General features: G+C 48.9%; 7 protein-coding genes across 7 annotated transcripts in view; 3 read left to right on the top strand and 4 right to left on the bottom strand.

The window, feature by feature from the left end:
* CNBL2180 (hypothetical protein) overlaps nt 1-2830 on the bottom strand; it is a gene marked incomplete at both ends in the record, with an annotated part of 8454 nt that extends 5624 nt beyond the window's left edge. The window contains 7 exons of the mRNA XM_767257.1: nt 1-55; nt 111-747; nt 811-1359; nt 1408-1496; nt 1551-2169; nt 2227-2648; nt 2696-2830. The exon at nt 1-55 is cut by the window's left edge and continues 4802 nt beyond it. Coding sequence (XP_772350.1) covers nt 1-55; nt 111-747; nt 811-1359; nt 1408-1496; nt 1551-2169; nt 2227-2648; nt 2696-2830 — 2506 coding nt within the window. The remainder of the gene's footprint in view (nt 56-110; nt 748-810; nt 1360-1407; nt 1497-1550; nt 2170-2226; nt 2649-2695) is intronic.
* Nucleotides 2831-2986: 156 nt separating this feature from the next.
* CNBL2170 (hypothetical protein) lies at nt 2987-4000 on the top strand (the record flags this gene model as incomplete). Its single annotated transcript, XM_767256.1, has 2 exons — nt 2987-3305; nt 3360-4000. 2 exons carry the CDS (start codon nt 2987-2989, stop codon nt 3998-4000), a joined length of 960 nt encoding a protein of 319 aa, XP_772349.1.
* Nucleotides 4001-4101: 101 nt separating this feature from the next.
* On the bottom strand, nt 4102-4867 carry CNBL2160 (hypothetical protein; the record flags this gene model as incomplete). The annotated part of the gene is made up of 3 exons (XM_767255.1): nt 4102-4410; nt 4482-4570; nt 4633-4867. The coding sequence occupies 3 exons, from the start codon at nt 4865-4867 to the stop codon at nt 4102-4104; spliced, it is 633 nt and encodes a 210-aa protein (XP_772348.1).
* A 315-nt stretch (nt 4868-5182) lies between these two features.
* CNBL2150 (hypothetical protein) lies at nt 5183-6470 on the top strand (the record flags this gene model as incomplete). Its single annotated transcript, XM_767254.1, has 10 exons — nt 5183-5305; nt 5385-5489; nt 5551-5617; nt 5699-5805; nt 5862-5895; nt 5979-6015; nt 6071-6113; nt 6162-6230; nt 6289-6344; nt 6395-6470. The coding sequence occupies 10 exons, from the start codon at nt 5183-5185 to the stop codon at nt 6468-6470; spliced, it is 717 nt and encodes a 238-aa protein (XP_772347.1).
* A 56-nt stretch (nt 6471-6526) lies between these two features.
* Nucleotides 6527-7921, bottom strand: CNBL2140 (hypothetical protein; the record flags this gene model as incomplete). The annotated part of the gene is made up of 5 exons (XM_767253.1): nt 6527-6826; nt 6881-7229; nt 7284-7382; nt 7436-7670; nt 7747-7921. The coding sequence occupies 5 exons, from the start codon at nt 7919-7921 to the stop codon at nt 6527-6529; spliced, it is 1158 nt and encodes a 385-aa protein (XP_772346.1).
* Nucleotides 7922-8260: 339 nt separating this feature from the next.
* On the top strand, nt 8261-9246 carry CNBL2130 (hypothetical protein; the record flags this gene model as incomplete). The annotated part of the gene is made up of 3 exons (XM_767252.1): nt 8261-8634; nt 8695-9019; nt 9079-9246. 3 exons carry the CDS (start codon nt 8261-8263, stop codon nt 9244-9246), a joined length of 867 nt encoding a protein of 288 aa, XP_772345.1.
* Nucleotides 9247-9509: 263 nt separating this feature from the next.
* CNBL2120 (hypothetical protein) lies at nt 9510-11660 on the bottom strand (the record flags this gene model as incomplete). Its single annotated transcript, XM_767251.1, has 1 exon — nt 9510-11660. One exon carries the CDS (start codon nt 11658-11660, stop codon nt 9510-9512), a length of 2151 nt encoding a protein of 716 aa, XP_772344.1.
* Nucleotides 11661-12500: the final 840 nt, after the last annotated feature.

The following is a 12500-nucleotide window of genomic DNA, read 5'->3' as shown; positions in this document are numbered from 1 at the left end:
CGAGCAATTGAGACTCATAGTTGAGCACATCGAGTTTATCATGCGAGACCTGAACCTGATTATAAAGTCAGCTTTGCCTTTCAAATACAACCAATTCGTCATGAACATACACTAATTTCTTGCTGATCCAACTTTTCTTCTTGACTTCTTTGCCCCCAAACTCTACTGAACACAACTTTACTCTTTTCCAAGTTGGGGCACCTGAACTCTGCTTCTTCTTCATCCTTTTCCACCCTATCCTCATTTGACCCTCGCTCCTCTGCCCAGTCAGGATATTTCGCGTCGAGGTCAGGAGTGACCGCCTCTTTAGAATTGTTGGTGCGTTCAAGTTCCGTCCAAACAATCTCCCAAACCTCTTCCTTGTGCTTCTCTGTAAGTGTCGACAATGCAGCGATTGTCTCGGGATAGACTGGGCGGAAGTTGACCTTGAATTGCGCCACGAGGTAGGTTACGATACCCTTTAAGACGAGTGTAGGCAAAGGCACTGGCAGTGCAGAGATGGATCGAGTCAATCGAGAGATGTTGGTGGTCCTTTCTCGGACGTTGCGCAGTGTCATTTCGGAAGACTCGATTTGAACGCAGAGATTGTAAATCTCTCGAAGGGAGGTGGTATTTTCTTCAGAGTCAGGTGCGAGCGCCGTACCGGGAGCGACGGCAGCAAGGATTTGGAGTGAAGAAAGACGAAGTGTAGAGTCTGATGAGATGAGGTTGGGCATGAATTGCTCAAGAATAACATCATGAGAGAGACTAAAAGCGTTCAGTCAGCTTTGCAATGTCTGCTGTTGATAAGCATGATGAATGGACACCTACCCTAGATTAGTGGCCCATCTCTCGACGTGAGGCACCACGCTCTCCATAACTTCCTTATTCCAATACCACTTTTCCAGAATCTTGCTCAACCACCCCTTGCCCACCAACAGATCCTTGGCATCCTTGCTCACGTCGGCTTTCGGACTGGCAATAAGCTGGTCGGCAGTGCGCAAAAGAGAACCGACCAGATGCGTGTCATTCCATGCGCCACCTTCCTCCCATTCCGTCTTAATTACCTCCAAACCCTTGCTATCCAAGCGATCCAATGCCGACTCGAGGATCTTGACGACTTGGGGCGCAAATTTGTCTGCGTCGCTAGGTAAAGCAGGCAAAAGTTTCAAAACTTGGCCCGTTATTCTACGCTCGTTGAGATCGAGATTGGACTTGGTAAGGGGTTTGAGCAAGCCGACAATCGCTGATATGAGGGCTTGTCGCCAACGGCCACCTTGGACGTTGGAAAGTCCACCAGAAAGGTATCCAGAAGCGGCGAGATTGTTGAGAAGGATGAGTGTAGAGAGGGGGTCAGAGTTGAGGGAAGGAAGTGATGCCCTGCCAGTTGTTAGTGATAAGCTTTCGCGCATCGAATTCATAACTGACTTTGCGACGTGGGAGAGTATGAACTGCTCGATACCAGTCCATTTGAGCGCGATCAAAGCATTCACAAAAGAAAAACATTCCCTGTCATTCTGTTGAGGTTCAGCGTTGGTATCTCTTCAGCACCACCTTAAAGACAAACTCACCAGCTTTTGCCAAAGACTGTCGATAAGTGTCACTCCAGGGCTTAACCACTGAGCAAGCTGACCAGCCTGCAATGACCCTACGATGCAAATGACAAGAGTCTTTCTCCACTGTTCTTTGATTTCCGCCTCGCCCTTATCCATATCCTCATTCACGGCAGCATCAGTTGCCAGCTTGGGCACAAGGCTGAGAAATTTCTGCATGAGAGGCTTCAGAGTCGTTTCGGGGAACCGCTTGCCTTTTCGGGTAAAAAGGAAGGTAGAGAGGACGTTGAGAACAGCAGTTGAAGAGGGTAGAGTGATTGTGTCGGACTCCAGTTTGTTGATGACTAGTTCGATGACCGGTTGGACAACCGAGGCCGAGGCGTGGTGCACAAGAGCAGTACTGACCTGGCCGAGGGTAATAGTCTGTTGAGGGCTTGGGTTCTTGACAAGATTGTCGAGCAAAATTGTATAAATGGTCAGAGCTCTGGAATGAAGCTGTCCTGAACTGCCCTTTAGACTATGAGCCCAAACAGCTTCCATACCGTCAACGTTATCTTCCATCAACAATTCCATCAACCGAGCTAACCCTTCCGACCTGGCTTTCCGGATGACTCCGACCCATGCGTCTGCCACGCATCTGCGAACATAACGTTTATTACTTTTGGGGCTGAGGAAGGGATTGATGGTAATCCACGTTTCCTTGAGTGTCGATCGATTGGCTTCGTTGGGTTTAAGAAGGGAAAATGCCATGGTTCGAAGAATAAGAGATAATGTCGAATACGTCCTCTCAACCAGTTTCGGGTCAAGAGCTCGCAAAGCGCCGACCCGCAAAAGATCCTTGGCTGTTTCGGGGACGTATGCAAGAGCTTCGCTCAAACAAGTCTCGTACAGAGCTTGATGAAGGTACAAGGTCGAGTCAAGCCCCGAATGAATATGTTCTTGTCCATCATCAAGCTTGGCGTAAAATTCATGGAATATCTTTTGGATCTCTGGCAAGTTGTGGAGAGTGATGGGAAGAGTGTTTGTGAGGGGAAGCAGGGCTCGCTGCAGGTCTTGATAAGGGACTGTAAGGTCGAGAAGCGACAGCCGATCGAGCTGGGCAGTTAGAGGGGTGTTCTGTAGTATGGTCAGTTGCTGTTAGAGAGGAGATAGAAGAGACAGACTGTTTGTTCGGTGTCTTCATTGTACTGTTCTGTTTCCCATGCGAGGCCTCGTTTGTTGCCTGTGTCCAAGGCAATGTTTTTTATCTGGTCGGTGTAAGAGGTGTATTTGAACCTCTTCTGCGGGGGTTCCTCCATGGTGGTGGCGGTGGCGGTGCTGCCCTGTATGGAGGGATGGCGAGTCGGCAGTGTGTTGTTGTATTTTGGTGGACATTCGTCAAGTGGACGCAGGTTTTACTGAAATCTCGGTGGCAGCTTTCCCACGGTGTTGAGCTGTCACCAGTCACGTGACACATGTTGAGCACCATGACCATCGCCATTCTCCACGCTCGCTTCTATTTATCAAGCTACAATTTGAGCTACAAGCACCGTTGGAACACTACAAGCAGCAAACAACCCACAATGCAGGACAAGCCTCTCTCAGCACAAAGGATCACCGAAGAGCGTGCGTTCATAAAGCGCTATACAGAAAGTCTCGCAGACTACACCGTCCAGTACCCTGCCGACTTTTCCGCACCCCTTCATGAAAGGCCCAGAAAGGTACCAGCCATCGCTATCCCAGTCGCAGACCCTCCCTCGGCAGATGCCATGGATGTGGATTCACCATCCAAAGGTTAGTTTTCCTGATTTCACATGCTCCAATCTCCTGTCCTAACGACATGCAAAGACACCGTCATCTCTCTCACCGTCAAATCACTCAAACCATCTCTCACCATCCCCGTTACCGCCCAGCTCACAGACACTGTCTCTGACCTCAAGACCATCATTTCTAAATCATCTGCCTCAGCACCTGCTCCAGATGCTCAGCGTCTCTTGCTGAAAGGCAAAGCTCTAACAGACACCAAGCTCTTGAAAGAGTATGCATTAGAGTCTGGCGCTACTGTCCATCTCATCATCAAAGCTCCTTCCGCCACTCCTTCCTCCGCACCCACACCATCCATTTCCACATCAGATGCCACCATCCCCCCTCCATCGTCAGTCGCTCCTCACCCTCCTGCATTGACCATCACCACCTCAGTCGACGAATCTTCCGAGGCTGGTACCTCTATGCCACTCACCCTCGCAGATCAGGTTGCTCCCCCACTCGGTCCTCAACCAGAAGTGTCTTCAGCAACCTTCCACCATACTATTTCCGATCCTACTTTCTGGCAAAAGATACATGCCTTGTGTGTCAGCGAATTTGATAACGAGCAAGAAGCCAATTCAGCCTGGGAGACGTTTTTGGTCAGCATGAAGGGCGGACTGAGTGCCGGTGAAGCTGCTAAAATCAGAGATGTAGTTGGTGTCTGGGGCATGGGAGGACAGTGAACGATTAGATGACATGCTTTGTACTGTACCTGTATAACCATGTGTTCGTGCTAAGATATGACATTTGTTACAGATGATGCGATTCAGAAAAGAACAACTCGTTATGGCTTCTTGACACCCCCAATCCAAACCGCCTTCATCTCTCGAATCTCATTCCCCTCTTCAACTCTTACGATATCCTCTTCCTCCACGCTGACGCTGTTCACCCACTTTCTCAACTCTTCAATCTTTTCCTTGTCCACTCCGTATTGTTTATACAATGGCGCAGGATCGGATCCAGGTGGCAGGGTTTTGAGGCCATCAAGCAATGACGCAAGGAAAGGGAAAGTAAGATGGCCAGGGGGCGCAATTTGGGAAGAAGATGTAAATTCGTCCTTGCGTGACTGTAATGTTCGTTGTGCCGCTGCGGGCTGTTATCCCGATTAGTCAAAAACCCCCCGTCACTTCCTTGAAAGTAGCTGTTCAATAAAGATAAACGCACCCTAAACTTTCCAGCATCATGTATCTCTACGGGGCCCAGCTTAAGCAGGTTCTGCATGAATTGCGGATCCATCGCATCTTTCCTAATCGCTATGCCCCCCACAATCAGCTTGAACTTATATTTCAAACAGTCATCTTCTTTTCGGGCTCACCGTCATCTTTCTCTCCACTAAATTCCACGGCTCCTTGCTTTTGACCTTTTTCTTGTCTCTTGACATCTTCAGTTATTCTTCCATAATCGATCGGTCCACTGGGTTCATCTTCAATTTCTTCAACCGGCGGGGGAGGCGCTTGATGTGGGGGAGGAGGAAAGCGAGTCTCAGGTGTTGCCTTGGGAAGAGACGATTTTGGGAGTTTGCGGATGCTTTTGGATGATTGGGCGCCCATTATAGCTGGATGTGGCCCTTGTGTAGGTAGTTGATAGGTGATGAAGAAGAAGTAATGGTACGTAATTGTGAAGATTTCAATGATAAAGAGTGAAACCAGTACATCCTCCGTCGGAAATGCGAACGAAATGTGTGCGTCATAAAAATAAATTCACCTTCGTCCCCGTCCACAAAGACACCCAGAGAACAGACAACTACAAACCACTGAATGAAAAAACATTCGATCAGACAGATTTGTACCAGAGAAACCACATCTATAGCATACCGTTCATCCTGATACCACAGATCACAATTACACAGCGCAGCGGTATACAACATGGCCACCTACAACCCTGTCGGTCCTAATGCTCTCTCCCTTCCCATATTCAAGAAACTCGCCAACCGCCGCGTCGTCCTGGCCTCTGCAAGTCCTCGCCGTAAAGAGATATTTGCCAATGCCGTACGGTCCGATCCCACTATGAGTTTGCAGGCCATGGGGACAGTCTATATGCTAATGCAGGTTTACCAAACACAAAAAGGGCTTCTTTCCTGAAATTGTCCCGTCGACTTTTGCAGAGGATCTCCCACACTCAAGGTTCGAAGGCCACTTGGCGGATTACCCTATAGCTACTGGGGCTGAAAAGGTGTGGACAGATAGATTCGGGATGAGTCTGCTGCTGTCTTGGAGCTGACAAGACCTTTCAGGCAATGGAAGTCTATGAGCGCCTCGTCAAGCAAGATGCTGAAAATCCTCCTGATCTCGTCATATCAGGTCAGCCATCTCCCCTTTGCCTATGAACTGATCATCATCGATGGCTGCTAATCCAACAACATATTTTTTTCTGTACTAAAGCGGATACTGTTGTGGTCTTCCCACCTGAGAAAGATACAGCCGAAGGCGGTCCAGCTCACGGAGAAGTCTCAGAAATCTTGGAAAAGCCCATAAACAAGGACGAACAGGTGTGCCACCTTTACTCCGTTAAACTTGCTGAGCTAAGATGCTAACAAAAATATAGGCTAGAAGCTTGGCACACATGTCTGGGAGGAAGTGTGAAGTTATCACGGGTATTTCCATAGGTCGGTGCTTACTTTCTTTGTGCGCATTGACGGTGGTATTGATGAACTGGACGTAGTGTATCCTACGGTCGAATACCCGGGATTTAAAGTTCAGTAAGTAAATCACTCTTGAAATCCGAAATTCGTTCCTCATTAGCTTCATATACAGCTCCATTTCTTGCTCAACTTTGGTCAAGTTTTACGACAATACTGTAAGGCGGCCAACTCTGAACACAGAACGAGCGGCTGACTCTTCACAGCCCCAGACGATCCAGGCGTATGTGGACTCAAAAGAAGGGATTGATCGTGCCGGAGGGTTTGCTATCCAAGTAGGTCGTGATGAAATGATGTTCGATTTGTGGTACTCATTCAAATTGGAATCGATAGGGATTAGGAGGGATACTGATTGAAGGGATAGAAGGCAACTATGACAATTGCGTCGGGTAGGTCTGTCTTTTCACGTTGCAAAATATTATTTCTTATACCCAATCAGATTTCCCTCTGCACCATTCTGGCGGTGGATGTCGGAGCTTGATGCGGACGGCGTTTTCGATGAAGCATGGGAGTGAATATGATATACATAGTCGACTCGATGCAATATGCAAGTCCAATATAGATAGATGGTTTAATCCAGCACAACTTCCCTCTCTTCAAGAGCCAGCCACTTTCTTGAATGTTCATAGATGGCATGAACTTCCTCTCTTTCAACGAATCGTCCCTTCAAACCTGCTATGGACTCGCTACTGGTAGAAAGCAAAAGAGGATCTTGACTGTGGTCTCGTCCACGACGATCAACCGGTGTTAACGTGTAAACGATCTCAAGGGCGGAGAGAACCCCCCCATATGCCGAAGAGATACCAGTGTCGATGATAATGACGGACGCATTACATCTTGCCACAATCTTTTCAAAGTTGGGTGTGTGACCCTATAAACGAACGATTGTGAGTGCCAGTCCATAACAGCTGTTGAAGATTCTTACCCCAATTATCCTCCTTGCACCAATCTTTTGCTTCAAATTCTTCGCCCACTCACATACTTGCGCTTCCTCCCTTTCAGCTAAACCTCTCCACCACAACGGTCCACCCTCAGCATACAAATCGGCTTCTTCGTGCGTTGTACCCTTGGGCAATCCGGAGTAAGGGTTGGGAGGGTATGGTGGCGCCATAGGAGGCGTGAGCGCTTTGGTCAAAAGGGAATGACCGAGATCATTTATGGCTGCAGGATAGGGAGTGAGATTCGCATATGAAGGACGAAGGGATCCATGAGTGAAAGAAAATGTAGGCGAAGACGGATAAGGTGAAATGGGGACGAGTGCTGTTGTCGAATAACTTTTGTCGGACCCATTAGCCTTGGTTGATGCTTTTCAATGGAAGTCAACATACTTTGCCAGCCATTCCTGTCCCAGCCATCCTTCGGCTGATAAAGCATGCTGCCTGGATTTCGTGCCCCCAAATCTGGCAATGTCGCCCTTGGTTACGTACCTAATTGACAGATCAGCTATACCGCTTACTTCTCTAAAACTAACAAAAGTCACCTCCAATCTCCTATGGCGTTCATCACCTCGTGGTTGCCTAGTATACTGACAACCTTGCCTCCTTGACTTGCAGCTTGGCCTCTCAATGACTGCATCAATCGATAAATGTCATCTGCGTAAGCTCCGCGGTCTACAATGTCTCCTGTTTGAACGAGGATGTCTGTGCTAGCAACCCATTTGGAGTCGTCGTCAATTATCCGGGCCATTTGAAGGGTCTTCTTGGCATTGTCAATGTCTGAAACGATAAGGAAGCTTAGCTGAAAGACTCGATCAAGTAGTTGTTCTGGTGCAACGAGCAAGTCAAAACGCACCGCCATGTAGATCTCCAACAGCTACTAGCCTTTGCCTGTAGGCCGCTTCACCGGCGCCACGAGATGGTACATTGGGTACAGACGGTTTGTGAGATGATGTGGTATGATGGACAAAAAGATACAGCAGAAGTAAAGAGACTACAGAGACGATTACTATTGTTTGGCGAGCCGGCATAATCGGTACAGCCGTGGATGGTGCGCCTACTCTCGGACGCCCCACTGTTAGCTTGAGAAGCAGCTATTTGAGGTGGGATTTGCCTGTTCTTCCCAGAATCGCCTACGCGGCGAATTCAACAGACGACGAATTGCTATAATAATTTAACCTGTTCGTTCTCGTTAAATGCTCCGTCGGTCATCATTCCAACACTTATAGACCCAGATTCCAGGAGTGGAGTTTGCCCAATCTCCGTGGGCTTCGTTACTACGACCACTGTATTACCAACTTAGCCTTCACTATTCTTGCATATTTTGTTTTTCATGCACGTATTGCCTGCATCTACAACACTCATTTCGAATGTCGACTCTTGCAACAGCCATCCTTTCATCAGATGAATCCGACGCCGAATTCATTCCTGAAGCCCCTAAGGTAAAAAGAAGCCGCAAGCCTAGAGCAAAACGCGTTGGTTCGGGCTCGGCAACTGATAGCTCGAGTTGCTCTTCGGGCTCTGGGTCTGAGGATGAGGATGCAGAGGGTGATAAAAGGGCGGCAAAAAAGGCGAAGCTCGAGGAAGATGCGAAAAATGAAGCAGAGGAAAGGCGAAGAAAAGCCAGGGAAGAGTTTGAAAGGATGAAGGCTGAGCTGTCGGGAACTCCGGCAGAATCTGTCAAGGAAACGGAAGAGATGGTAGAAATCAAGCGGCCTAGAAGGTTTGCCGGTGAAACAATATAGTGGGTCCATGCTTGGTCGCGCAAATAAAAAAAAGGGATACGAAAGCTCATATCTTCTAGTGAGACTGTCAGATTACGGGCTTCAGATCCAGAAGCTGTGGCGTATCTCAAGAGTTTGGCTGCGAAGCCAGATCTCGATGAAGACAGACCTGATTTGGCCGCCAAGCAACCCCTCTCCCGACAAGAAACACCAAACCCACCTCCTGCTTCTCTCGGTCTAGACAAGTCAACAGCCGCCGTTAACGCAGACGTACCAGCCTCAACCTCAGTTGCCGCCCTTTCTGTGACTGCTCGACCGAAAGGACCTCCTCGTCGAAAGCGCCAGACATTGGAGCAGATGTCTGCAGCTCTAGATAAGGGGAAGAAGATGACCACACTTGAAAAGGTACTTCATTTCATGATTGACTCGCAAGTTTGGGGGCTGATATACCTATCACTTGATAGTCGCAGATGGACTGGAAAAGCCATACTTCATCGAGCGCTTCGATGGCGGATGAACTTGCGGCCAATCGGCGAAACGGCGGATATTTAGAGAAGAAAGATTTCTTGGATCGAGTAGGAGAGAGGCGTGCCGGGGCATTCAATGAACAGGGTAGCACCCGAAGGAAGTGACGGATGATTCGCGATGTTGTATGAAGTGCAATATCCAATGTAACAGAATTTTCATAGCATGGCAATTATGATGTATTACGGTTCTCACTTCTACTAGAGTTACTTGATTGAATCATTTGGGGCATATGGAACGTAAGCAGACATTAGAGGCATTACGGACGTTAATAATAAACAAATGGCAGCAGCGTATAATATGGGTAATAATAGTAAAGCAAAAAAAAAGAAACGTAGGAGAGCTTCACGACCCATCACAGCATTCCAAATCACGGCGAGTCTTCCTTCAAAACACCCTTCTTCTTACTCTTTCTCCTTCTCACTCCGTTACCCTTCTTTGTGTTCGCTCTTCCCCTCTTGCCACTTCCTGGGGCACTTTGCGGATTAAATTCGTCCCCATCTAAAACCAACTCTCTTGGCTGCGCTGCTTGTGGACTCTGGATGGCAAGCACTGGTATGCGCTTTGGTGTTGAAAGATGGGAAGGAATTGGAGGCACAGGAGGGATAGGGCTGGATGCGACAGGAAGCAGGAGGGCAGCTTGTAGCGATTTGATTGATCGTTGTTTCTTCAGTCCGCGAGACACCGTGTTACTGGCCTTTGGGGTTTCGCAACTTCCTGAAGCTTTGACTTTGGGTGGCGTTCCTGGTTTATAGAAGAATGATTTAGAGAAATCAACACCCCCACTCCTTAGGCTATACAAGGATTCGCCCTCACCTCCGTCACCCTTTTTCCTGATAGGACTCCATCCAGCGAACTGCTCCCCTTGCTGCTTCCAATCCATCCTCGGGCTTAACACTAAAGGATCATCTCTATCGGCTTCTGCATACTGGCCCAAAACAACGTCGCGCAACTTTGCAATGGATGGTCGCAAGCGTAAAATGGAAATCGGTCCTGAAGACTGTTTGGCCTTTGGAGGAGGAATTGGGGGTAAGTCTTCGGCGTCTCCTGAAGCAGAATCACAGATGATTGGCCCAGCTGTTACAAGCCGAGGTTGAGCAGGAGTCGGGGCTGTCACTTTGATGGGCATGGAAGGATTCCAAGAAGATGTAGCAGGAGTTGGGCTTGGAGACTGAGTAGAACCGAGAAGAGCGCTGCGGATGGATCCGAGCCAACCGGCAGGAAGAGAAGGGTTTTGAGCATCGGGCTTTTTCAAATTGGGGGTTGAGTGAGCCAGGCGGAGTTTGGTTGCGCGATCACCATACTTTAAAGGCTTGGCCGGTTCTGGAATCTTGTCCCCCTTTACCTCACGGGGAGCGACTTCGATAGGAGGAGAAGGAAGAGGAATCTTCGGTGCTTCATGGGGACGGGAAATATCCACCTGTGGAAGGACCCAGGTTCGCATTGGAGGAGAGTCGCATTCCAAATCTTCATCGTACTCGACTGCGCTTGCCAACAACCTCTTCCCAACATCATTGACCTCATCGAGTAATCCGTCATCCACTTCATTCTCAAAGTCCCTGATTTCTCTCTCCGCGCGATCATCACTCGGTGTCCTGCTGTGCATGGAGTGGGCGGAGTCTGAGGCGGAATACGAACCGATAGAGTAAACGTCGTAATCATTTACACCCATATCGTACAAGGCTTCGTCTTCGTCGCACTGGGCCTCGTAATCATCAGGAAGTGGACAATAGCCAAAAGCATCATCAGATAAAGCTTGCGGAGGTGGAGGCGAGGAAAAGATGTCCCTGTCCATTGGACAAGTTGTCGTTTTTGTGGTTGTGTAGCCTGTGGCCGCCGTCATCTCATGGGGAGTGCTCGTCTGCCTCATTTGAGGCAAAGGCGGCCGCTCCTCTTGTGGCCGGGAATCTGTCTCGGCTCTCCTCCATCTTCCTCTTTCTATGTCCCAAGCGGATTGGACTTTCCGCACACCTTCTCCATTTTTCGCAAGGCCTAGACCAACTTTTGTGGGCCCTTCTGGGGACGAAATCTTTTGGGTTTTCCCCCACGTTGTCCACCAAGAATGTTCCGGAGCCTCCTCCTTGACAGCGGCCTTGGACCTGGCCGCCGCTTGAAGGGCAAGGGACCGAAGAATGGATGCTGATCTCTTCATAGGCATGATAGGTTCCGTCACGTTCTGGTGCGCATGGTGGATGCCTGGTCCTCTTGTCCTATCAAATCCGTAAGTCCCATAAAGCGCGCTGACTTCCTCCTCATTATCGTCCAACGTTTTTTTGATGTGTTTTCGTACCTTTTCAGCTTCAGGGGTATACACTCTAGTCTCTTTGTATCCCGCCCGCTGGAGAAGCTCCTGGAGAGAGGTGTACTCGTTCAATGGAGCCGAAGGAATAGGCGGAGATGCGACGGAGGAGTCTATGGATGGAATAGGATAGGTACGTGGAGGACGGGATGGGCCGGAAGGTGACTGGGAGAGGGACGGAGGGTATCGTTGGATGGGAGTTGGGGTGTGAGGAGCAGTCATTATATGCTAATATAGACGAAGGCAAGTTTAGTATATGTGCTGGAATGGTCCGATGCGAATGCAGATTGTCACTCACTATATGGGTGGCCGCTTTTCGTCACCGCGCAAACAAACAATATCGCTGGATGAGTGTCAAACAGACAACCACGAAAGCGCCAGGGAAGGCAGACGAGAAAAGGGAATGAATAGGCTATGTTGACCTGGTGCTATAGAGGCAAGTATAGTGCCTACGAAGAGGCGATGTATATCAGCTTATACGCCGTACTAACGTGGACAAGATGAGTTGCCAATTACCTGCTGCAATATTGGCCGTTTTCTTTTCGATGTCTTCCAATACGTCAAGAGGTCGATCAAGGAGTACAGACCGGGATATGTCTGGCTGTCCTGGGAAGGGAAGAAAACAAACAGTTGCTGGGAGATGCCGTGGGCTGATGGATAGGATGTATTGTTATAGTTTTTGATTGTTTTTTCCGTATTCGGTGCGTAACGAGTTTGTGCCTGTAGGAACAGCGATGAGGGAGCGTCAGTGGGTGGATTATGGAGGACTAGAAGAGTGTGAGAAAGGGCGGCAATGCTGCAGTGGATATGGATAAGTGTTCTATGGTTCTTGATGGTGGATGTATGAAGTGGAGGGGAGGAAAGAGGAGATGGCTGGACGGGGAAACGAGAGACTCGCTATGATTGGCCGGCGAGACACACAAACAAAGAATTCGCCCAATTCAGGGAACTCAAGGTCAGTCGCGCTGTGGCTCGCCAATTATCCTGTCTCTCGGTCATTTCACAAGGGTCTCGGTTCCTGCAATTTTGATTCCGCTAATACCATACATTACCGCAGCACAC

This window comes from Cryptococcus neoformans, chromosome 12 (assembly GCF_000149385.1).
Source record: "Cryptococcus neoformans var. neoformans B-3501A chromosome 12, whole genome shotgun sequence".
NCBI lineage: Eukaryota > Fungi > Basidiomycota > Tremellomycetes > Tremellales > Cryptococcaceae > Cryptococcus > Cryptococcus deneoformans.
Note: the sequence above shows the minus strand (reverse complement) of the source record. Positions and strands in the feature narration are given on the sequence as shown.